Source organism: Cygnus olor, chromosome 5, assembly GCF_009769625.2.
Source record: "Cygnus olor isolate bCygOlo1 chromosome 5, bCygOlo1.pri.v2, whole genome shotgun sequence".
NCBI classification, from domain to species: Eukaryota; Metazoa; Chordata; class Aves; order Anseriformes; family Anatidae; genus Cygnus; species Cygnus olor.
The window spans coordinates 64,503,606-64,529,411 of record NC_049173.1 but is presented as its reverse complement, the minus strand read 5'-3'; the positions used below and the strand labels follow the sequence as shown (position 1 = coordinate 64,529,411).

The 25,806-nt window shown below is 35.0% G+C and overlaps 1 protein-coding gene across 17 annotated transcripts in view; it reads left to right on the top strand.

Moving 5' to 3' along the window:
- The window catches only part of IRAG1 (inositol 1,4,5-triphosphate receptor associated 1), a 108,897-nt gene that overhangs the window by 53,331 nt on the left and 29,760 nt on the right, over window positions 1–25,806 (top strand). For 7 of the 17 annotated variants that reach the window (XM_040559302.1, XM_040559311.1, XM_040559298.1 and 4 more), the window contains 5 exons: window positions 14,687–14,776; window positions 15,178–15,241; window positions 18,717–18,770; window positions 19,497–19,687; window positions 25,464–25,564. In XM_040559302.1, the coding sequence (XP_040415236.1) occupies window positions 19,619–19,687; window positions 25,464–25,564 (170 nt within the window). In that variant the 5' untranslated portion in view covers window positions 14,687–14,776; window positions 15,178–15,241; window positions 18,717–18,770; window positions 19,497–19,618. Of the gene's footprint in view, window positions 1–14,686; window positions 14,941–15,177; window positions 15,242–18,716; window positions 18,771–19,496; window positions 19,688–19,767; window positions 19,867–20,465; window positions 20,650–25,463; window positions 25,565–25,806 lie in introns of those variants that run through there. The other 10 variants (XM_040559314.1, XM_040559313.1, XM_040559316.1 and 7 more) reach the window with 10 other exon arrangements.

The following is a 25,806-nucleotide window of genomic DNA, read 5'->3' as shown; positions in this document are numbered from 1 at the left end:
TTCATATGAATGATAAAAAATAATTTTTAAAATGTGGTACCATTCACTAAGGTTAGCAAATTGATTTTTATGGGACTTTTCTTGGGCGGGGGGGGGGGGGGGGAATGTAGTTCACCTGTTTATTTTTTTTTCTAGTTGTTTTTCTGTTGTTTCTTCCAGAAATCATTTAATCATTTCTCTGAGTTAACTGGCTAATAAGTTTGGAGGAAAAAAGAATAGCTGTCTATGGCTTTGAATGTAAATATTTCCTTTAACAAAAACACAGGAATGTCATGTTCAGTTAGTAACTTTAACTTTATCCTCTTTGTTCTGGAGAAAAAAAAAAACAAAAAAACTTTTCTCTGCAAGAGGGTTAAAAACAGAAAACACTTGGAGGGAACACTTAGAAAATGAATTTGTTGGGTTACCATTAAACACCATGGAAATTAAAATAAACATTGTTCTAACTAAGAAACATTAACAACAACAAAAATGTTTGTGTTGGAAAAAATCTTTACATGGTTTAGAAACACATTCAGCACAATTTGACATCATGTTATTTACACAGATCAAATAGTGTAATTGGTCTTCATTTAAATTTAGATATATTAAAGCTAATTTTTAAGTGTATAAAAGCATTGTATCTTGTTTCTTAAGCTAGCATGGCAAGCATTGCTTGCTCATAGTTGCATATTATAAAGAAGAAATAAAGCAAAGATATGAAAAAAGATTAGTGAAGCATATTGTCCTGAAGCGTTTATATAAAAGCCAGTAATTCTATTTGTTCTAGCTTTCTCATTTCTTTCAATTTGTGAGACAAAGCTGTTGGGAAGATGGTTTCCTAATGACTGAAGCCTGGATGACTGGAGATTTGGATAAAAGAGAAGACTAATGAAGGGAATTAAGGCTTAAGAAGTTACAAATGCCTTTTTCCTTGAAGTAGTCATCATAGTGATAGAATGATCAAGTTATGTTTTGTTCCTACTTTGTAGCAAATGTATGTGGTTATTTGTTTAATAAGGTTCTCAATTCCAATAATTTTAACTGGAAGAAAATATATCCTTCTAAGTGCTTGATGCTAACACATTGTGTTTGAATCACAGAAGCTTTGAACTTGAAATACATGCATGATAAAGATGATAAACATTTCATAACAATTGCTTTCCGGGCCAAAGACAAGAACTGAAATTAAGTAGTTTAAATAAGAAGCATGCCTGTAAAAGTGACTATGGAAACAATTGTACAAGGTAGATTGAATTTACTTATATTTACTTATATTTCCTTTACAATAAATCTGTTGCTTGAATTTAGTATAAAAAATAAAATATAATGTACTTTGAATTGAATTATTCTTAATGTAATTCCTCTTGACAGCCAGAAAAAGGAAACATGGCAAAATTTTATAATGGAGGCAAATAATTTTAAATTATTTAGTGACATAAGGCCATTTTCTTTCCTTAGTCATTTGTTTTCAGTTTCCATTTTGAGAATGTGTGTGCAAAAAACCATCAATATCCCTAATCTTAGATCACTTATCAGTATTATGTTAGGATTGCTACAGATTGGTGGGACAGATTCTCAGTACTGATAACTTTATAGTTTGTGAGCTATTGAGGTATGATTTAATCTGTGTCTAACATGCCTCAACTGAAGAGGTAATGAACTAGAAGAGCATATTCCTGTCCAAATCAATTTGGCATGGCATTCTAAATGACACTTGTCAATTATTATACTTCCTCTCCTCTTCCAAGATAAACTTTGAAACCTTTATCATCAGGATTTCAAACTTTTGCTTGGTTACTTTCTCAAAACAAAATTTTACTGCTTGGTTTCGTGAGCTGTTTCAGATACAGCTACAGTTATGCATTTTGGCATATAGCTTGAGAAAATGCAGGATAACAAGGGCTATACTAGACAACAGAGCTGAAGTTTACAGTAAAAGTCTGGAAAATTATATGAATTTCTAGGAAAACATGGTGTTTCTCTTAAAATTATTAGGCTGAAAAGGAGATGGTATTGCAACTCCTCACTAGTCTAGTATCAAGAGTTGACATTTGTCTTTTTTTTTTTTCCCCAAAATTTCTTATTGGCAAAATTCTGGGTAGCCAAGAAAATCTCTTGCGATATCAGTGGGTAAGGTTTTTGACTTTCTTTTAGGAATGACAAATAACTTTAAGTCCCTTAATGTACATGTTTATGTTGAGAGACAATTCCAAAAGACAGATGCTTGCTGCTTTCTGAGTAGCTGTCCTTGGAGTGAAGGTAATCATCAAGTAGATATTCAGAGACCATGAATGAAGTGTAGTAGGTATTTAAAAAGACAAGTTCCCTGACTATTATCATGTTCCTTTGATTGTCTGTACTACCAAGATTTGATGTTAGTGAGCTTTGATTGCTTAATCTGCCCTGCAGCCTTTACAACAGGAGGACAAGATGTAATCCCTAAGGTGAAGGGCACAATATTTATCTTCGTGTTGCAGCAATCCAGTGCAAAGAAAACTTTGAAGCTTCAAGATAAACAAAACATACGGTTTGTCTCTTTGGAGCATTTCTGTACTGAGTAGAAGCTTTGATTGTGCTTTTCATTAGTTGAAAAGAAAGTAGGGTGCTTACAGAGTTTTACAGACAAGAATTAAATACAGTTTGGCTTTGATCTTGTGCAAGGATTGTTAGCAGTCTATGTACAGTTAGCATATGAAGCATATATAGCAATATAACATATAGCAATAGTGCATGAGGAGTTATAATGATATATATTATCTTTCCATTGTTAAAACAATCACATTGTGTAATTTCTCATATAGGTTCAGCTTACTAAGTATGCCAGGAAAATATTACTTAGTGTGAAATAGCTTTTGAAGTTGTGAAATCATGTGACTGATACCATGTAGTCATTCTAATTATTTTTTTGCAAAATTTGAATGCCAAAGGAGGGAAGGTCATCCATCATATGTGAGAGCAACTTTTTTTTTTTTTTTTAAGATTTCACTGACTACTGAGACCTGACTTATACTGGCTGAACTAGAAACAAATATTAGATAAAGGGAAGAGCTATTTTCAGCCTGTGTCTCAAAATGGTTTATTCCTGTCAGTTTGTACAGATGATTTGGCAAAAACAAAATCACATTTTTTCTGACTCAGCCACATGTGAGGCATTTGGAACAGAAGTATAGGCAGTACTGTGCAATATATCTGATAGGTAAGGCAATGGCAAAGTTTAAATATATATATATATATAAATGTTAGGCTGAGGTAATAAGAAGGAAGAAAGAAAACTGTGTAATAATCCTCTGTAAGTGTGTGTGTGTGTGTGTGTGTAAAAACCTTTCTACAAGTCTGTTTCGTGATCTGCTGGGGAGAGACAGATGGGAAGATGATTTTTACTGGTTCTCACCTATGTTTTCTATTAAATAGTACCACAGTAAAATGGAATTTGCTTTATACAGCTATAAAATTGGGAATGTCATCTATCGTGTGTGTGCATATGCTTATGTATATGTAAGATGGTGTGGAGTTTGAAAAGTGCTGGATCTCTCTTTTCTCCTGCAAAGTTCAGTACTACTCGTATGATGATCCTTAATTGTTTTAATAAAACTGAAAATATGTTCAGTGACCTGCCACCCAAATACTCTCTTTAAAACATTTAAAGTTTTTTCATATTCAATAACCTAAAATGTGAAAAAGCAGGGAGATGCCAAACATTCTTCTGAGATGTGTTTATTTCTTCAAGAAGGCAACTTAGGAATTCAGCACAATACTATCCTATGGCAACAGGATTTTAGTCCTGGCTGTGGTCTTAGCATGTATGTGCAATGGGAGAATGAAAAACACTTCTTCCATATTTTATTCTCTCTGCTGTAATATCCCTTCCTTCAGCAATGCTAAACACTCACAATGGGTATAAAGATAATTATCCTCTGTTGACTTTCTAAATATCAGTTTATTTCAAAAATTGAACCTGCTTCTACCGTTCTCTGGAACGTACCGTTTAGAACTGGGTATCAAGGTCACACAAACCATTCACCTAATCCATTGTGGTTGAAAACATCTTTAATACCCATCTACAAGAGTTAGAGCTCTTTGGGCCCAGAAGCTGTATAACCACTGCTATTACCTCTCCTCTGAATGCACCTAATCCTTTTTTGAACTCACTCACATGCTCTTCTTTTTACAACTTCCTGTGGCAACAAAGTCAATTATATAATTATTCACTGTATGAAAGTGCTTCTTTTGCCTGGTATCTGCTTTGGGCATCCTCTTCTTGTACTGTGAGGAATTGTGAGCAAATAATTTTTTTTTTTTTTAATTTCTAACCTGTTTCTACTCAAGAGTATCCCTTTTTCAGGTTGAAGAGCTCAGGACTATTTTTGCATAGAAACCATTTGCAATTTCTGTTGTTCTTTTCTCTATGTACCCTTTGTATTTTTCTGACATTCTTTTTGAGATGTGACTAGAACTGTTGAAGATTTGGACTTGGTACAATCATATTCTATTTTGTTCTCAGTTCTTTCCTACTAATTCTTAACATTTTTGTGTTTTTGGCTGATGCCGAATGCTGTTTTCAGAAAAGTACCCAAAATGACTCAGATCTTTTTCCTGACTGGTAAAACGTAACGATGGGCTCTGATTTAGCTAAGTATATTTTAAGTTTATTTTTTCCATGTGTGTTGATTTACATTTTTTCAGCAGTGTCCATTTCATAATTTTTAGTTACTCGATATCTTATTACTCACCTTGGCTGGCTTTTGATCTGATTATCCCATCTCACCTTTCATCAGCTGTTGTTGTACATGCCTTCTTTTCCAGATCCTTCATGACAATGTTGAACACCACAATCCCTATGGGAGTGTCATCTCTGCAGCAGAAAGACAGACCTGTAACTCCTACCCCTTAACTTCTTCCTTAATCTGAGAAGTCTTTTTCTTTTGTCCTGTGAGTTTTCTTTCCTTCAGATGTCTGGTAAAGAATCTTTTCAAAAACTTCTCTTGGAAAGTACGTATGGCCTGTGTTAAAATGCTTGTTGTCTTCTGTAAAGAAATTTAATGAAACAGCAAAGTCTGGAATCCTGTACAGGCCTATCTATATCATTCTTATAGCTACATCTATTCAATAATAACATCTTACGTGAAGATCATAACTGTCCTACAGAAGAAATTAAAATAAGCAACTAGAAACGAAGTCTTAGATGATAATAAAATTAAAAGCAATCAGTCCTCAAATGAGATATGTTTCATTTTGGCAGAATACTAAAGCACTTCAAGGTCAATCTCAAGGAGGTGTTTGGACAGAATGAGCGTCCTTTCTTGTTTATTCTGTTTGCTTTCATCTCAGTCTCTTTAAGATTTTTATTTCCCCTCCAGTACCTCAGGTAGTTAATGTGCAGTGTCTTGTTTCCATCTTTGCTGGAATGCTGTTCAGAGGCATTCTAAAACCCTAAAACTTTGTTTAATAACATAACTTCTGAAGCAATGGTATTTCAGCATTTCTTCTGTTTTAAATTTCTTAGCGATATAGTTCTATGGTACTGTTAAACTGCAGTGACTTGCTATATCCTTTTAAAGCACATTTTCTAAATAGCCATTTTCCCTTGTTCTATATTTTTTGTTTCATAATATATTAGATGATTGAATCTTTCTGTAACATTCTACAACTGTTATAAGGTTAAGATATAAAGTAGCCCTAATTCCATTACCTCAGCATAAATTTCAATGTTTAGCTTATTTAATAAGACAAGAGTTAAAAAAAAAAAAAAAAAAAAAGGAAGACAGTAAATGTTAATTTATACAGACTATAGACTTATGAGTTATCTATAAGCAGGTAAATAATATATTTAGTTTATTCTGATTATATATAAAATTATAATTGGATATCTATCACAGTTTGTTAAGACGGTAGTGACAATAGAAATACTAAATTTGAGCACAGCTGATAAAGCACTAAGAGTGACTGGTTCTGTTAAGTTTAGATCAATATCAAGATGTGGTTATTGCTTTTCCCCCATATTGCCGCTCTGAGCCTCTACCAGAAGTTATCAAACTTCTAACAGCTACAATGGATCAGGAAATGTCATGCAACCCCAGTTTGAGCTAAACTGCAGGTTGTGAACTGAGAAGACTGAGAGGCAAATACATGCCTTATCTACTTATTCTTACTGTAGAGGTAGTACACTTTGGAAGAGACACAGAGGACGACTAGAGTGGAATCTTATATTTCAATGGCAAATCTTGACACAAGATATGTTCTGCTTTCCTTTTCAAGTCTCTTCCGTAAGTAACTCTGCTCCCTTTATCCCCTCCTCGCTTCCCCCATTTTTCATTTTAGGCTTTGAGGCCAAAATTTAATTTATATATATTATATATATATAAGCCCAGAAGTCTGTCACTCTCCCTGCAGAAGTAATTCTCTGGTTTAAGCTCACCTCTTCACTCGGGGCTTCCTGTGCCCAACACTTATTTAAAAAAAAATAAAATAATAATAATAATAAATGAGTGTGCTTTTTTTTAGATGTTGATGAGATGAGATTATGCATAAAGCTAGTACATTGTTTTTGGATCTACTCCTGGATGTAATCAGTAAAGGAATGCTGTTGGCTGAATAATTTTATCAGGGAAAGATTTTGACAAATTGGAAATGAACATTTAGCTGCATTCAGTTTATGCTGTTTCAGAAGAGCAGAGCTATTGTTTGGCTCAAAGCTTTGCTCTGAACTGTATAATTACCCATAAAAATGTGGCTTTTTGTTACACTGCATGCCAGTCAATCCATAAAAATTCCTTTCTTGTTCTGATAGCTTTGATCTTTTCTAGCTTTCCTAGTTCTGTTTTTTGGAGAATAATCTTCGAAAACTGCAAGAATAAGGTTAGCAAACAATCTGTTCTTACAGCCTTAGAGCTTTGTATTTGGTAGCTTTCTAAGGACAAGAAAAAGTTGTGTTTTTCCTACCAGGCTTTCCAGCATATACAAGCCAATCAAGATTTTTTCCAAATTACTGCAAATTATAATGCTCCTGAATACAAAACTTCAGCCAATAACCAAAATGGGCCTCATTTTCTTCCATGTGAGTACCTGTAAATCCTGCTGAGATGGATTTAAAAGTAGGAGGAATTACATACTTTATTTAAATCTCATTTTAGGAGCTTAGCTTTGAGGTTGTACATCTGAAAATGCTGATTTCAACATAGTCCATGTTTGGTGTACTTCTGTGTTTCCTCAAAGTGAGGAAAGCAGCAGTAGGTGGTTAAATTCTTAGAGTCCTGACAGTTAGTATCTTGAGAGAAAAGCAATATAGGAAGATTGAGTTGCTATTGGAATGGATAGTCGATAGGAGTTCTCTATTTTTGAGGACACCTGCAAAATAAAGCCTTGATTGTCATGGCTTTTTTTGCATTACAGTGTTTTCCTGATCCTGGAATTCTGTAGACGAGGACTTTATATGATCAATATAGGGGAAAGGCAAGTCAAGAATCTCTTACTTTTGTATTAGTAACAATCTGTCTTCCCTTGTTTTGGATTCTGATAAAGCCTAAGAGCAGAGCTTTGAAAACACAGGAAATATGAGCTTGCTTTTCCTTTCTCATGGACAGCTGTCGTTTTTCTGACCATCCTTACAGCAAGTCAGCAAATGTAATCTTTGTTCTTTCAGAACTGATACATGCTTTCTCCCCTTTTCCCCACACTAAAATAAAGAGCTTAGTGTGTTTTGTTTGTTTTTCCCTCCTGAAGCTATCTCATTTGCAAATAACAATAAAGCAAGGGCAAATTGTTTCTTCTGCAATTTTGGCTGTGGCTGCAAGACTGCAGCCACTGGGAAGTGTCCTTCTGGTAGACTTTCTGTTCCTTGACTGTATTATGTATAGTTCAGGCCAAGGAGATGAATTTGACATCTAAGAGCAGGAGAGAATCAGAGCACTTTGCTCCTCAAGCCAGAGGTGACCTGAGAGAGCCTTGCAAGTACTTCCTGAGATTAGGTCTCCCTCCTGGAACATCGATAATTTCAGACTGGGGACAAGTAGGCAGAATCCTACTTCTTTCAAGTTATCAGTACCTTTGTAGTTAGTTGTAATGCCGGTATGATGCATCTCTCTATCAAAAGTTCAAATTAAAAGATGCAGGGCAGTTGAATCCTTATTTCAAGGACACCTTTGCATTGGGAGTTTGTTCAGATTTCTGATCGGAATCAGAACATGCTCCAAAGTACAGAAAGTCATAATGTAGGTTGCTTGCAGGAGAGATCATCTCTAAAAGCTCACCAAATTTTATTTACAACTGAGGTTTACATCACTGCTGTGGCTGCATTATGAAATATCCTCCTGTAGAATGCAAAGGAATATTTTATTTTATAAGACATAAGAACAACTGTGTCATGAGCATCCCTAATGGCACAGTTTCTATGCTAACAGTACTCCTGCATGATGTGTGGAATTTGGATAATGTATTTTACCTCAGTCTCAATTACCACATCATCCTGTCTGATGGAATACCTGTACAACCTTTAAATTATTAAATCAAATACTCTTCATTGGTTTCACCCACAAGTTCATAACTGACAATTTAGCATAGTTAGCTAAAGAAGGAATACTTAATGGAACAGCTATGAATAAGTTCCTCATCTGAGATTCATTCAATCCACAGCTAATTTAGTCAGTAAAATGCACACTGAATTTCTTTGCTAAATTTAGCAGTATCAGGGTGGCCTTTCTCACTTCAGATATGGTGAGTCTGTTTTTAAATCTCAGTGTTGTTTTTTTTTAAAAAAAAAACTCTCTAAACTACTGAAAGTCTGACTTCATGTGGTACATAAGTTGAACGGTCCTTTTCACAGCACACCTTTTAAAAAACAAAGTTAAATAAATAAAGAAAAAGATTTGTAAGAACTTTGTAGTGTGAAAACGATGCTGTATGAATACATCTGAAAGGTACTTTTCAGCATATTTTTATTATCGTCCCAGAATAGTATTTTCAGTAACAATAACACAACCCACAGAAAACAGTGGATAGTTCAGCACTATAAGCAAAACGTCTTCTGCAAAATATGCTTGCAAAACCTTGTATTGCTTCAATAGGTCCTTTGAGCAAGAATAGGACTTTTGGCATGGGTTTTGCATTGATTTTTTTCCCTCTTTGGATAATCCTGAAATGAATTATCATGCTTTGTCCAACTAATTTTTTATTACTACGTCCTGTTTCTGAAGCTTGATATTTATGTAAGAAATTAGCATAGCTGTTAGCTTTCAAACTGTTCATATTCCCAGCAAGAGCAACTGACGGTCTGCATTACAAAACTGGTGTGTTATTGCTTATTCAGCCTTCTAGATCTTATGTTAGCAGGAGTGAAGGGGTGGGGTTTTTGTTTTGTTTTTCTGACCTAATACATCATGGATACATCATCCCTGTATCCAGTTTGAGATGTTACAGTATAGATGACTGTGCTGTTGAATGACTGGAAAAAGTGACTGGATCATTGGGTTCAAATAATATAGTTCATACTCTGCCTGGCTCTTCTTCTACAAGCTGCTTCACTCTACAAGTGAAGGTGCTTGAGGGTCTGTCCTTTTTGTTAGACGTGGACATCAAACAGAAACACACTCCCAACAGATTTATTTTACCACAACTTATTTTGACCCCCCAGGATGTTGTTAAACTTGAGCATAATTAGGGAGAGCCACTAAAATAGTCAGTAGGTACACATCCTGTGAGGGGATTGTTAGGGAACAAACTGGTATTGCTTAGCCTGAAAAAAGAAACTACTTAAGCAGGGTCTAACAGCAGTCTTGCAGTATGTAAGATGTTAATGAAAACATGGACTCACAAACTTTACCAAGGTGCATGGCAGGAGAATAAGAAGCAATGGTAATCAAGTATGACAAGGGAAGTTCCAATTGTACATAAGAAGAGAGGGAGGAATCACTGGGGAGATGATTAAACACTGGAACAGGTCTCAGAAATTCTGCAGCTTGCCTTTGGAAGTTTTCAACTTCCCATTGGACAAAGTCCAAAGCAACTTAGTCTAGTTGCTCAGTGTCAAGCCTGCTTCAAGGAGAATTCTTTGATTCTGGAAAATGATCCTCCAGTCTGACCGCAGTAATGTATAAGCGTGGTCAAGTAAACAGCACTTAGTCTGCAAAATGACAGCTTATTTGAATAAGATGATACTATAGTTACTTCTTTACTGGTGTAAAGCAATGTTTTAAAAACTCTCCAAAATTGGTTTCATTATTTTTTTTCTCATAAGCAAGAAAGAAACATATCCATGCTCTTTTGGATATGTTGATTTTTTGCAATTGCAAACAATAGGATTTGTGTATCACTACAGTAAGCGACTGGGAATCTGATTTTGTGCAGGAAGCATAAATAATATGCTTAAAATAAAATACTTTTTTTTTGCTGCTTTGCCACTTATCTATGCAAGATGGAGAACTTTAGTATAACCTCCTTGCTTGAAAGACTGCAATTGCCTTTTAAGAGCCCTATTTATTGTTAATTAGTTCAACAAAATATGTCCCCTGGGATTGCCATTTCTAATTGGGAAAGAAAGAATTTTGTTAAATTTCTTCATTTGGAAAATGTTTTGCTTGACTAGCAACAAGACTCATGGGTCACTAAGTGATGCTGTTCTGCCCTAATTAACTTACTTATGTATCTGAGTTAGGTCTTTGATAGTAACTTTCTTCAAATTATAAAAAGTAGATATCCAGCTATGCTGGAAAACAGAATATTTTGCAGAATGCTTGTATTTTCAAATACAATTTTTACATATTACTTGATGTAACAACCTTTAGATTTAGAAGAAGAAGAAAACAAACACACACATACACCAGCAAATTTGTTTTCTTTTTACATTAACTAAGAATACAGTCAAATGCCAATTAGAGAGAATTTCAGCTCAGGTTCCCAACTCAGCCTACATCACAGACAAAAATAAATGTGTAACTAGAATGTGATGTATAATACATGCAGTCTAAACAGTAGCAATGTATCTAGGTTTCTCCACATCTTTGAGAGGCAATAGAAGAAAAAGAAATCCAAATGACTGTTACTGACTTCATGATGCTTATTTATGCAAAACTATGTTTGTCTGTAATATTATCTGCTGGTATTATTCAAATACTGTCATTAGCAATTTCCATTGGGCTCTTTATCAATGTACAGTTCCTGCATCAGATAATTCTTTCAGGACCACAAGACCAAGATTGATGCTACCTCCTAAACGAACTAGCATGTTTCTTACAAATAGTAGGTTATTTAGGAGGAGGAAGAGACCAAAATCTTTTGTCATGTCATTTTTAGTTCTTCTGTATTTTCTCTTATTTTAAGCTCACTACCTTCTATGTTGTAACATGATAGGAAGTATCTGGAGGAAAAACTTAGCTCTGTATTCCTTTTAAACCCTCCTGAATGACACTTAATGTACTATTCTCCCACTCTTCTTCACACTTTCTTGTATGCTGTTTGTTATGCTTAGAAATCTTTATTCTCCATGCCAAATATCCACCCACTCCATATTCACAATGTTCCTGTAAACTGCATTTCCTTCAAGGCTATCAAAAAAATCTGCAGTTAAGAAACATATCAACTCTGCCTTGTAATCTGACAGACTTCTGATCACCAGATTTGCTACTGCAGGCTGAATTCTTTAACTGTGAATGAATCAGGGCCTAATTTTTTCCCTAGTATCACGTGTGCTATCTTATTCATCAAATGTATATATTAAAGTACCCCAACATTCAGCCCAGCTGGTTTCTTAGAAGCCATCTGCCTGGGCTCTGTTGTTTGTTGTCTTGTTCCTGTCAGTCTAGCTGAAAGCCCACTGATGATTGAAGAGAAGAAAAGAGGTCACAAAGAAGTAGGATGAGGTAAAAATTTATGTTTGTAAGTTAACAGAATGCGTGGAAACATTTATCTCTAAATTACAGAGTGTGGGGGGTTGCTTTTATTTGTTTTTTTTTTTCCATTTTCATAAAACAAGGGAAAGAATTGTTGAAATGATAAAAAGCAAATAGTGATGAGAGTGATTAGTTGAAATTTAAAATGCAGGAGGCCTATCTAAAATTTTCAGGACGATATCATCTGTTAGGCAGTTCTGACTATTTCAAGACCTAAGCTGGCACTGGACATACATATGCACTGTGTTATTCATGTGTAGCAAAGGTCTGTTAAATGATTTTGAAAGACAGATTTCTGTGACGTAAATGATCTACCATGATGAAAATCATAAATCTCTACCTGGTTCATTGTTGGACATCTTTTTCCTAAATAAGGATTTGAGTGTAAACCTTTAGTAAGGTCATTGAAATAAAGGTAGTTTTCACTGGTGTTTGAAAGACTGAACCATGTGCCTTGATATTCATTTTCATATCTTCCACTTTCTGAAGAAAAGTACTTGTAAGAGAAATAAACCTAAGCATTGACTGCTAACAAAAGAACAATAATGTAACTGTTGCTAAAACAAAGCTGACAGATAATATTTCACAGCCAAAAAAATGCAGTTTGCAGATACAGTTGCAATCTTTTAATAAGTCTTAACTTTGTGTTTAATTATGTTAAAAAATAATTATCTCTGTGTGAAATCCTAATGTCTAATTGTTTTTTTCTTTTAAAGTATCAGGGAAAAGCCTAAAACTGAGACCAAAATGGATCCTACTGGAGTTAAGTACATAAATCCCAGAAAGCATAGTATGTTAATCTGTTGGAGTTAGTTACTGAGTTTCCTGTTATGCTGATGTAAAATTTTGCATGCACAACCAAATAGATGCTTGCTGTATTTTTCTTACACTTCCATTAGTTTCTTTCTTGGTTATATTATCATAGAATCATAGAATGGCTTGGGTTGTAAGGGACCTAGAAGATCACCTAGTTCCAACCATATGCCATGGGCAGGTTGGAACTCCCACCAGATCAGGTTCCCCAGGGCCCCATTCAACCTGGCCTTCAACACTTCCATGGATGGGGCATCCACAGCTTCTCTCTGGGCAACCTGTTCCACTGCTTCACCACCCTCTGAGTGAAGAATTTCTTCCTTATATCTGATCTAAATCTACCATCTTTTAGTTTAAAGCCATTACCCCTTGTCTTCTCAGTACACTACCTGATGAAGAGTCCCTCTCCAGCTTTCTTGCAGGTCCCCATTAGGTACTGGAAGACTTCTGTAAGGTCTCCCTGGAGCCTTCTCTTCTCTAGGGTGAACAACTCTAGCTCTTAGCCTGTCTTTATAAGAGAGGTGCTCCAGCTCTCTCTTTGCTTTTGTAGCCTTCCTCTGGACCTGCTATAATAGCTCTGTGTTCTTCTTAAGCTGGGGGCCCCAGAGCTGAATGCAGCACTCCAGGTGGGGTCTCACAAGAGCAGAGCAGAGGGGGAGAATCACCTCCCTTGACCTGCAGATAATTCTTCTTTCTATGCATGCCAGGGAATGGATGGCTTTCTGGGCTGCAAGTTCACATTGCTGGTTCATCTTGAGATTGTCATCAACCAACACCCTTAAGTCCTTCTCCTCAGGGCCACTCTCAATACATTCTCTGCCCAGCCTGTATGTGTGCTTCGGATTGCCCCGAACCAAGTGCAGGACCTTGCACTTGGCCTTTTTGAATTTTGTAAGGTTTATTGTTCTGACGAAATTATTCATGTTTATCCCCTTGCTCTTAGGTTGCAATCTGGAAGCGTTATAATTGTCTAGAATAATTAAGTTGTATTAAGTTGTTGGAGGATTCTTCTTGGTACTTCTCAAAATGAAAGTAGATGCCTTGAATTCATGTAGTAGTTGCATACACTTTGCTTGCAAAAGTGTCATTCTGTATGGCTGTGAACAGAAACCCTATTTTATTTATCTTCCAGGTTGCACCTTGTATAACTGTATGGATATTATTGTAGGAAGAACTCAAATCACTACCATCATTACAGAGATACCTTATATTAGTCCTGGGGCTATGACCATGTGTTTTAGTGAACGATGACTAAAATGCCATCTTAATATATTGCAAACTAGGTATTAAATTTATGAGATACCAACTTCTTAACATAACAAATAGATGCAGTAGAAAGCCATTTTTTATATGTTGTGGATAATAAGGAAAGTATCTTCTAATTTCCATGTAGTATGTCTTGTCACATAAAAACGTAAATGAGTCAACTTTAGCTGTTTTTCTTTTCCAGTGGATGTTCATACTATACAAAAATTTTGAAGTGCCAGTGCAAAATCTTAAAGGTTTTCTCTTAAGACATTCTGAATCTGTTGTTATATTGTTGTTTCTTGGTTTTCAAATACTGAAACCGCTTATGTATGCCAACAAACTGTGTATCTTAGATGCTGTAACAATGCTTTGTGCTTGAGAAGGTTCCCCTGTGATACAAACATAAGAAAAATACTCTGGTTTCCTCACACTTGGTTTGAATATAGGTGCAAAACATGATTCAAAATGCTCTATTAATTCTGTATGCTTTTACAGCTGTATAAAAGGAATGCAAAAATATACCTTTCTAATATGGTAACTTTTTACAACCACTTTGCAATACAACAAAGAGGAAAGTTACAAAAAGCAGCTCACAGTTGTCCGGTTCATCTGTGTTCATGAGTAAATAACTCCCATTGTTGACAAATGACAGTTGCTTCACTTGACCGGAGGCAGCATAAGCTCAATAAATATTAATAAAAGTGCTTTCTTAACTGTTCATTTCTGCTTTTTTTTTTTTCCTATATCCTTGTGATGTGACACAGCATTTGAGGTCATCTGCCAAGCTATCAGTGGAGATGGAGTAAAGCACCTTTAAGCCTTTGCTAACGCGGTGCTCAGCTGTGACTCAGAGGGTAAGTTAGCTGATCATACTTAGCTTTCTCTGCTGTGGTAAAATGAGTTGCAGAGAGAACACAGTGAAAGCCAAGGGCCTCTAAATACTTTTCCCTTTTATGGAGTGGAGCTCCCAGATCACCATTTCCTGGAGATTGTACTCTAAGCCTACACAGTGGTAAAAGTAAGTTCTCTGCATTCACTGATCTGTATCTGACTACAAATTTGAGCTCGGGATCATTTTTTTCCTAACTATTTTAAGCAGTAAGTTTACAATAACAGACAAATGTTAAGAAGCACTCCATCCTCTCTCTCTTTTTTTTTCCCCTTTCTTTCTTTAAGTTGTCTCATCTTAATGTGGGAATAAGTAGAATCTGGTGAACAGCATAGGTATTTTGTTCTTTTTTAACTCATTTTGTAGGTGCAGAAGGCTTGTGCAGACTAATGTTCTAGAACTTCACCCATGTCTCTTGTTCTTGTGACATGTGAGTTAATAATCTCTACAAGTATTCAATTTTAAAAGGCAATTTTGGAGATCTTGCAATTTCAGGAGTTGTTCTTGGAATCATTTACTGTGATAAAAATACTGCAATAATCTCATGACAGACTTGGATAGGACAGAGCTAGTCCAGACAGAGCTTGTTCAATGCCTAGCAAAAGATGAATCTTGCAGTAGTGTTAGTGACTAGGATACTAAATGTTCTTGTGCACCTTGACCAGTTTTAAGGTGCAGTTGTATTTTGGTATCTATCCTTTCAGTATCATCAGGAATAATTATTCTGTGTGTTTTACTTAGCATTTCACTGTCTTGCATGTATTGTTAACAGATCACTTTCTTTTTTGGCTGAAATATATTTATTCTTGTAGGAGATAAAGCTGGTGAAGTTAATGGCAGCATGACTCCAAAAGCTGTTCAGCTGACAGATGAACCAGGCTTAGTACCAGGATAGTTATGCTCGCTGCGCTTTGGGTTAGGCTTCAGTAAGCTGTTAAGATGTTTTTGTAGGTAGAGATGCTGAATTTCTACAGGTTCCAAGGCTGTACTCCTTTCTAATACTCTAATGAAAAAGGAAAAAATGTATCTCTAATAAATTCTTCAAGGACATTTCTTTCTTTTTTTTCTACATCTGTGAGATGCAGATAAGCTCCTCTAGTTCTTGGCAGTGTTCTGATTAAGCTCTCTTTTTCTATATGTTTTGTTTCTCACTGACACGTACTGGGGCTAATTTTCATTACCTGATCAAATAGGCATAAGGTCACTTCAACAAAAAGATGGAAGAAGAACATTGCTTCACTAGTATCTTACGGTTCCATCATATCTAAACCTTCCCATTTCCTACTAGTATGAGAAATCAGTAGTTAAGATATAAAATGGCAGAACTCCTTGCACAGCGTGAAGCAAGAAGTTTGCTCCACTGGTTATATGCATTTGCATTTATAAGATGTGATGTTTTCTAGTTAACAAGCACAAAGTCTTTAAAGGATTTGGCCTACTGGTTTTAAGAACACTGCACAGCTTAAAAATCATCATTCAGAAATTCTGATTGATATAGTCTATGAATTAAACTATATGTTTACATATTTTGTTGAAATAGCAAAAGTAGTAGCCCTTATTTCCACACCCAAGCAGACTGTAGCAGTGCCATCAAAGTGTGCAGATGCTCTGTTTGTTTGAAGAAATTTCAGAATATGAATAAACATGTGCAAGCTTTTTGTTTTTACAGTTCTCAGAACTAGAGTTTTCTGGAGAGGTATTAGAGAAAAAAAGGTCAGAAGAACAAATATTCCCACTTATCAGCCCCACAAAGACTTGGAACTTTTTCCTCTCTTTAAGATAGCTTTTTAAGGAAGTCTGAGTAAGGTTCTAATTGTGTCAGAAAGTGGCTGAACTCAGCTGACTCCAAATCTGGGGGTTGTTAATGTGGTGTGAATTCATCTTTCTACCCTCCATTCTCACTTGGCTGTACTTTCTATGCTGCATCTCTAAAATAACACAGCTTGAGATTTTTCCCTTTCTATTTTTAGATAAGCCTGTTGACTTCTTTATCTTTTAAAATTTTCTTTGCTTTTTAAATCTGAAAAATGAACTGAAACTTAATGTGCTTAATAGCTCCTTCTTGTATCAGTATGACTTGCGTTACTTTTATTTTTGTTGAATTGTACTAGGAACTCATCTAAGACAAAAAATCAGTTTGATGTGTAAACTTATACAGCTCTGCACAGGACTCTGGAAATACACTTTTGGCCATGGCTTAAAACATTCCTGATTATTCAGGCCTAGCATTCTGTTGAACTGAGCCTATCAGAACCATTATAAATACATAATGCAAATGCTAACAGAGCTTGGATAAATAGCCAAATTAATCTTTTTCCTTCTTTTTCCTTCTTTTTCCTTCTTTTTCCTTCTTTTTCCTTCTTTTTCCTTCTTTTTCCTTCTTTTTCCTTCTTTTTCCTTCTTTTTCCTTCTTTTTCCTTCTTTTTCCTTCTTTTTCCTTCTTTTTCCTTCTTTTTCCTTCTTTTTTTTCCTTTTTTTTTTGTTAGAATGAGTTCTTGCAAATACAAAAAACGGTTAGGATGCCAGCATATTGTTACAGAGATGAAGATGAAGAGCAAGTCCATGTCATTTTTTCATTTCCATGCCTCTGTCTGATCTTTGTGTGTTTTTAATTGTTGGTGACTATTGTTTAGTACAAAAATACTTAACTGCTGAAATAGAGGTTTAACACAACTGCTATCTGCTTGATCTCTGTGGGTTTATTAAAATGTCATCTTAAATGTCTGTTTTCTGTGATATTAGGGACTTTAAAGATGATTTTAACATGTTTATTAAGGAAAAATATATTTTTGTTCATGGAAAACTTCTATTTGTTTGCTTTTATTTGGAGTTAGAGGTGGGTAAAATTGTGATACAAATTGAGCTTTCACTTATTGCAGTAGAACTAAAAATTAACCTGTAACAGGTTCTACAAAAGCTTGAAACTTGCTCTTACAGTGATTAGCATATCCTGCTCCAGGAAATAAATATACTGTTTGGAGACAGTGGGGGAAAAAAAAGAAAATAGTCATCTCTATATTGGTCTTCATAATGACATAATTTGTGTTGCATCTTTTCCACAGTCTTTACCAAAGGACTTCAATGGAATAATGGTATTTTTTTCAAAAACACAGTAATACTCACAGTAATGCTCATGTACAGATGTTTTTTCAGTGTATTAGTTCTACATGAAATTTCAGATGAAGTGGACTTGTATCTGATTCTCCTAGCAAAAGAGAAAATGAAGTTTCCAATAGAATGTGAAATAAATCTAGTAAATGCATAGGTCTTAGCTACTTCCGTAGTCTAAAGTTTTCACACATTATGTAGGTTTTACAAGTTCTGTGAAAGCTGAGGTGAGGAACTGTCACTACTGAGGCTGCTTCGGTATTTCCTGTGACTTTCTTCTGTTGATTTAAAATAAATATATATATGCACTGTGTGTGTGTGTTTATATGCATGTATAAATATATAGTATTTTGACAAATTTATTTTCTTAATTCTAATTTAATTTTAAAATAAAACAATAAGTTCTTTAATAATTTTCCCTGCCCTTCCCTGAAATGGATAGGAAAACTGTAGAAAATTAATCTTAGGTTGTCAAATGCCTTGAAATTTAAATCATCTCACCATCACCACTCTTTTGCTCCATCCATCTTAGTCTCTAATCGAATAAAAGGGTAATGATGAAATTAGTAATTCATCAATTTTGGGAGAAGATGAGGTTTTAGACATTGAACCTCTGCTGGATGTGTATATTCATCTCCTTGACTTACTATTGAAGTTGTTACTACATTAGAGTTTCAATGTATAGCTCCATTCTATGCACAGCTGCAAATTAACTGTTAAAGGAATATAGTTTACTAGTGCAGTTGGTTACTGTATACCCGATTGTCTCTGATAACCGCCTAATCTCTCACCTGTAGGCGCCACCAAGGAATCGAATGATTTATTTATGAGGACTGTTCCTTAACTGTCCGGTAGGTGTCAGAGCAAGTCTTGTAATACACTGCAGCTAAAAGGATTAATACCTCTGATTTCTCTAGTTCAGACTATTTTACATGCTTTAACGCTTACAATATCCGTGTGAAGGCAGTAGCTAAAGTTGATACTAACAACAATAATTTTCTCAGCTAGTAGACAGTGATTTCTTTTTCCCCTTTCAGGCATTACTGGTATTTTGCTTCAAAAGTGTACCGCACAGTGCTTATGCAGATGTACACCAAGAATCTCTTTTTAAAGTGTTTGAAAAGTTAACCTAGGCCTTTAAAGTGTTTCAGCACATGCTCAAATAAAGAGTGCCACCATCTGGGTTTCCAGTTTTACTCCCAGAGCTTTTCCTTTCTTTGAGATCTGAGATCATACTCTGTACCACTAGGACTTTGTTGGTTACTAAAAGGCATATTACAGATATCCAGGATGCTGCGTCCTTCTTGGAGGATCTTTAGAGACGGTAGTTTAATCACAGCCAACACAGTCACAGTAGAAAAATACTAATAATCTGTGAAATGGAGGGGAGGGGTAGGAATAGCAATAAGCATGCATTTACTAAATTACACTTGACCTTGAAAGCTTTAGTTAATAAAACTCAAGACAATGCTTTTACTTTTAAACCTTGATACTGTTTGTTATCGTAAAGTGATCTGTGTATTAGAGCATAGATTTTTTTAAACGGATTTGACTTGTATTTTTGGCATCTAACACAGCCAGTGGATCACAAGGCCTCTCAGTGCTTATGCCTTCAGGCTAACTTGAAACAGTCTCATTGTCAGCAGTGTGTGGTTGTATTAGTCCACGTTGCGGTTCAACGTACTTCACACCGTCCACCATGCCAACCCTACCTGAAGACAAGGATCAATCAAAGGTGGCACAACACAACAGTTCTCCACCTGCCAAGGTAAGAACTCTTACAAATGTATGTTTCTGATACTTGTTTTGGAAACCTGAGGCTGAAACTGTTAGTTTGTATACATTTAGGAATTTGTAAAATAACATCTAGTGCCTTGCTGTATATCGGTGGGTTTTGATTAACTGATGAAGCTATGAATGATCTTTCAGTTGCTCTCTCAGAATTTTGTAAGTATTTTATAGATTAAGGAGTGGAAATTGAATTGATGTTATTCCAGAAAACTTTAATCTTTGAGAAAAGAACTTAGATTTCTACTTCACAGTAAACTTGAAACATCTAGTGTTGCTTTTATAGATGTATGAGATGATATCCAATTTGCGTGTGTGTGAAAGAAGGAAATCTGATTTTTGGTTTGTACTCAGTGCTATATTTGCCATAGTAGTAGCTGAAAATATACTGAAACTATACCAAGTGCACGTGGGTGCTCCCTAGAGACATTCATCACTTTGCTAATCCAATTTATTGTATACATAAATTTTAACATGTTTTATTTGCAGATAAATTTAAAAAATCATTAAGTGATGATGGTTTTGCCTTTTAAATAATTTATATCACTGATAAAAAGTAGTTTTACGTTCTAACAGTTTTTTGTTGTTGTTTTTAATAAATTGTTAGCTGAAGTAAAGAATTACCAAGTCACAGGTTACCCAGATCGTCCTGTTTGATGTAAACTGTTATAAAGGAGGAAAGGATTTACAATCTGGCACATCCTCAATTAAAAATGTGTCATTTACTGGATTTGAGGACACTGTATTCTACACTTTAGGTGAAAACATCCGCTACTTCAGCATCGTTGGAAAATATTGTCAGCAGTGAACTCTACACTGATTTGTCATGCATTCCATCCAAATTGCACATTGTGCTGAGTGTTAGTTTCCTGGCTTGAGATAAACAAGATGGATACAAGTTTATCAGACTTCTAGCTGAGAAGAAACGAATAAGTCAAGAAGGTGGTTTGTGTATTTGGTTTTCATTTGTTTATTTTGCTTTGTTTTTAACTCTCCCATGTGAAGAGTATTTGAGAGTACCAAGACTTGCTAGATAAAATGCACCTGGGGGAGGGGAAGCTAGCAGACATCAATGACTCTTCCTCATTTTGTTTCAGCAGATGTTCCCCACCTTTTCCTTGAATGCACAAATAAACGTGCATTCAAAGAACACTTCTGAAAAAAAGAAAACAAACCTTACATTGTGCATAGTTTCTTGCCTATTTCGAGTACCTTTTTATTTGATGGAAGAGCAGGGCTGTATTTCTGAAATTCATTTTGAGAAAGCAAATCTGGTTTTCCATTTCAGTTTTTCTTACAGCAGCCTCTGTTCACCATTGTGACCAATTAAACATCGGGGTTGCTGAGGGAAGTAGACATGAAGCTCCCTTTAACACCAGTGTGAGACCAGTTAGCCTAATTCAAAGCATTTTAACCCCTTGTTTGGAATGTCATCTGAATTAAGAGCATTTAGTTGAACTCTGTGTGCTGTCCTGTTAAACACACTGGAAGTACTGAACATTTTAAAAGTGTTCCATAAAAAATAATTTCTCCCAGCATAAGTCAGAAAAACTCATAGTTAGGTGTCATTTTTAGCCACTTCTACGTTTTAACTTAATTAGATTTGTTTCACATTAAATTGATATGTTTTTGCTGATATCCTGAATAACTGATTTTAGGCTTTTAGCAAAGAAAATTAGATCCTTAAAAGTTAGGTTAAAAGATTTATAGTATCCTACTGTTTGTCCTACACTTTTAGGATTGGTTGTGAGATGCCTTCTTTATCTCTTTTCACATGAGAAGTTTTGTCGTTTTCCAGCTTTCTCTTCTCGTTGTATCCTGACCACTATTTTTCTGTCTAGTCTGACTGCTGAGGAAAAACATGTCTCAAGCTTATAATATTTTTGTTACACTCATTGTTCCATCAGTCAAGAGTCTGCATTTATTCTTTTCTTCTTCTTGTTTAAATGTGTGTTCCACTTTCATCAAATCACTGCATGTTACTTGTTTTGTTCTGAAGATGTCCCATGCTAATTTTGTCTATTGTCTCTTTCAACTAAATATAGTTACTACAGAATTTTATTACCTTCCTTACAAAGCTCTCAACTCAACACTTCACTTAAACATATAAAATCAAGGTTATTTAAAACCCCATCTTACTCAAAAAACTGCTCTGAGACGTGTTATTTGTCTGAGGCCTTTCATGTGAGTATCTGTTTTGGACCAAATTTATTCTGCAATTCAGTCAAGTCCTTTCATTGTTTTCTGAGGATGAGGCCATGTGGCAGAGGATTTGTTTTTCAATGCTTTAAAGAATTCAGGTGGTATACAGGAAAGCTTTATCATCTGACTGTTCCGGCATGGTAGCCCTTGTAGCAGGGATGCATTTTCTCCATTGCTGTTCAAATCCATCCAAATTTGGCTGGATTATGAAACTCTTTAAGCATGTTTTCTGTATGCTTAGCAAGGGCTTGGTAGAGCTTAACAGCCAGAATCTCTGCAGATCCCATCTACCCTGAGCATCCTTGAGCCAGCATCTTCTAATATGGAAAAAATTGCATTTGTTATCTTCTCAGCCCTGCACAAAACCCCTCCAACAGGACTAGATAGCACAAGATCATCCTTGTAGAGTGTGTGAATGGATTCTCATGTGAACCATAGAGGTGGAGTCAATTTTACCCTCCATTTGTATGGGAGGAAGGCTTGGGACAAAAAGTGAACAGAGACTGATAGCAAGTAGTCACTGGTACTAGGAGGTGAGGCAGCTATTGCAGATGACTGAAGAACAGTTTTGTCTGGAAGCTAACATGGAGAGGGCATTTATGGGCAGGCAATAGGAAGGTGATGGAAAACCTCTGTCTCATCCTTGTGCAGTTGTACAATGTGCAAAAGTATAAGCTTCCAGTTAGATCTCCTGTTCCAAGATCTGCATATATCAGTCTGAATGCTCCTTAGGGTATGATTTTTCTTTGTTTCTTTGAATTCACCTGGCCTTGAGAAGAGCTTCATGTTCTAGCTCTTATTGCCACTCCATATAAAAAAGATTTGGACAATAGGAACTATGAGTTTCCATCTATGTAAAAGTTGAACTGCTATAGTTGCTGACTGTGATTAGTGTTTTCTACCTGACCTTAACTAGCCTTGACTATGGTCTTTTCCTTTTTTTTTCTTTTTTTTTTTTAAATGACCTGTTTTTAGAGTCTTAAAATGGAATTGAGTGATTTTAAGGCTGATGTTCTTATGTCATGAAAAACTTGTACTCTTTGGCAGTGATGAGATTAGTATAAACAATGTGCTTGTGTACTCAGCATGGCAATCACCTGAATTTGTCATTGACAAAATACAAAATAAATAACAAATTGTCATAGACAAAATACATTGATACTTAGTAGCATATTCAAGAATTCTACTAAAAATTGCTTTCAAGTTATTATAATACAATATTACTTGTGTGCTTGTATCGCATACTAAATGATGCTTTTACATTTTTACATTCACAATGTTACAGGAATATTTTTCTTAAACTTAAATGTTCCTATTTTCTTGGCATGTTTCCTCTCCTGCTTTCCTATGATTAGAAATGTAAACTTGTCCGGAAAAGTCATATGAGACTTATGACTATAGAACCATGTAGCTGTGTGGAATGTATTTATTTATTTATTTTAGTTTAAAAAAATAAGTAAGATTGAATTTACAACCAAACCAAGAACTCTAAATCTGATGTCCAATTCAAAACTTATTTTATTTGCATTTGAGAAGAAAAGTTGTGCTATATGCTGCATTATTATAGTATTTTCAAAATTCTTCTAGAGTTCTTTGAATTAATCAGAATATATTAATTCAAGGAGAGTAAAATGTTTCACTTAAAGATGTTGAAAGGTGTTCTATTGTATCTGATACCCAACAGCTACATGACTACTAATATTTTTCTGTATGCATATAATTTCACTTCAATTTATACTCTTGGCCACTTGTTTATTGTAACAAACATTATGACTACACTAATTTCTACACCTGACATTAGATGACTGAAACAAAATTATAAGTTGATGGCCTTCATTTTGAAGAATTGAAATTTCTCTGCTCTAAAACTTAGACAATAAAAAGCTGTTATAAAAACAGTAATTTATGCATTTAAAGAATGAATCGTGTAGTAGTTTAGCTTATCAAGTCAATCTTAATGAATATTACTAAAGTAACTAAACTTGTTCTGAATTTATTACATTTGTGTCAGCCTGTAGTAGGTAAGCGTTCTTAAAAGGAGTAAGCACAATTGAGAGTAAATGTATTTCAGTAAAAGCAAAATTAGGTTTATAACAGCAGAATGTAAGTGGCTTTGTGCCGTGGGTAGTAAACATGCTCTTTTAGCAAATTCAGAAATGTCATAGAATCACAAAATGGTTTTGTTTGGAAGGAACCTTTAAAGATAACCTAGTTCCCCACCCCCCCACCCCCAACATCATGGACAGGGACACAAACTTCATCTAATCCAATGCCAATGGAAGTAAAAAAAAAAATAAATCTTAGGGAGCTTTGGGGTGTAGTTTCAAGAGAAATTTAGACTCAAATGACTAAATAAGGAAGCCAGTTACATTTTGAGAACTTAGAATTATTATTATTATTTTTGGATCTTACAATCTGATTGATGGCAGTTCCTTGCCACTTTGGGGAAGCTTTCGTTCCAACTATAATTACTTGCACTGCTATGGTATGTTCTATACAGGATTTTACTTGAAATTAAAAATTGCTACCTTCTAAAAGGTGCCTACACTCCCTCCCTGCCTATGCCCCCCACCCTTCCTCCCCAGAATAATTTTGCATTAATCCCTTTTTTTGATTTCTTGACCAACTGAAGAAACAAGATTGGTTTTGTACAAGAAAACCTTTCAACAACACGGAGGTTGATTTCATTTGATTTGTGTGTTTGTGAAAGAATCTAAATGTAGTACATGGTGGTAGAAATCCACAGTTCTTTATTCCAACTTGATACATCTCCACATCTCCATTTGGGATATCTCACAGAAAACAGATTCCTTCTCTTCAGCTCACTGGCATCATTGTAGTGGAAAGTGTGGAGTTAAGTCCTAAGGGCAAGTTATCATATTTTTTAAGAAGACAAGTGTATGTTGATATTTGTTGCCAGTTTCTCTTGTCACTTAAATAAATTGCATTGTTTTTATTTAAATATTGCAATTATGTATTCTTAAAATATTTTTTTCCAATTAATGGAAGGGATAAACAAGTAGAAAACTGACAAGATGACCACATAATTTTATTTATTTATTTATTTGTTTTTTTCTGGATAGCATGTGCAAACTTAATATGATACTTATTCAAGTTTTCATGGTACGCAACTAGTATTTCAAAGTTTGTGTACCTAAATTAGCCCTGTTATACAAAGCTGTTTTTCACTCTTGCGTTCAGCTCTTAAGTTCTTTAGGTGTTAGATCCATTCAGTAGAAGAATGGATTGTTGTGTGAAAAAATCAGTTTGTCTACCATTATAAGGTTTTCCCAGAATTTGCATGCCTATTAAGTTAAGCTTGTGTGCATTAAACCTTTGCAAAGATAACAGTCCAGGTCTCCATCACTTCTTTTCAGCAGTTTAACTAAAGGCCTCTAATTGACATATGTTTTATCAAATAAAATCTAATTCTCACTTAGTTCAGTCATTTTCTCTTTAAGCTAAATTGACAACTGCATTTTTATTTTTCACATCAATGTTCAGTGTTTTGAATTTCTGTTTAACTACACTTTTATTTCTCTCAAATCATTCAGGACACTACTGTTGAAGGAACAACATGCAGTACACCTTCAATTGTTCTTCCAGAGAATGCAGTTATGCCTGATGTAGAAATCGATAAAAATCTGGTTAACAGGTACTACATAATACATTACCAATCTATGTATAAATTGTACAGTAATTCCAGAATCTGTGTAATGTTAAAAGATTATTGATATGTCTTTGTAATTAGATTATATTTTATTTCTATTTTGATTATTTTGGAGTATGGGTAAGTGGGGTGATGGGAGTACAATTGATACTGCAAGAGTAGAGTTTCATGTGTCACTAATCCTGCCAACCTAAATTGGTGTCCTTTAAAATTTACATGAACTTTCT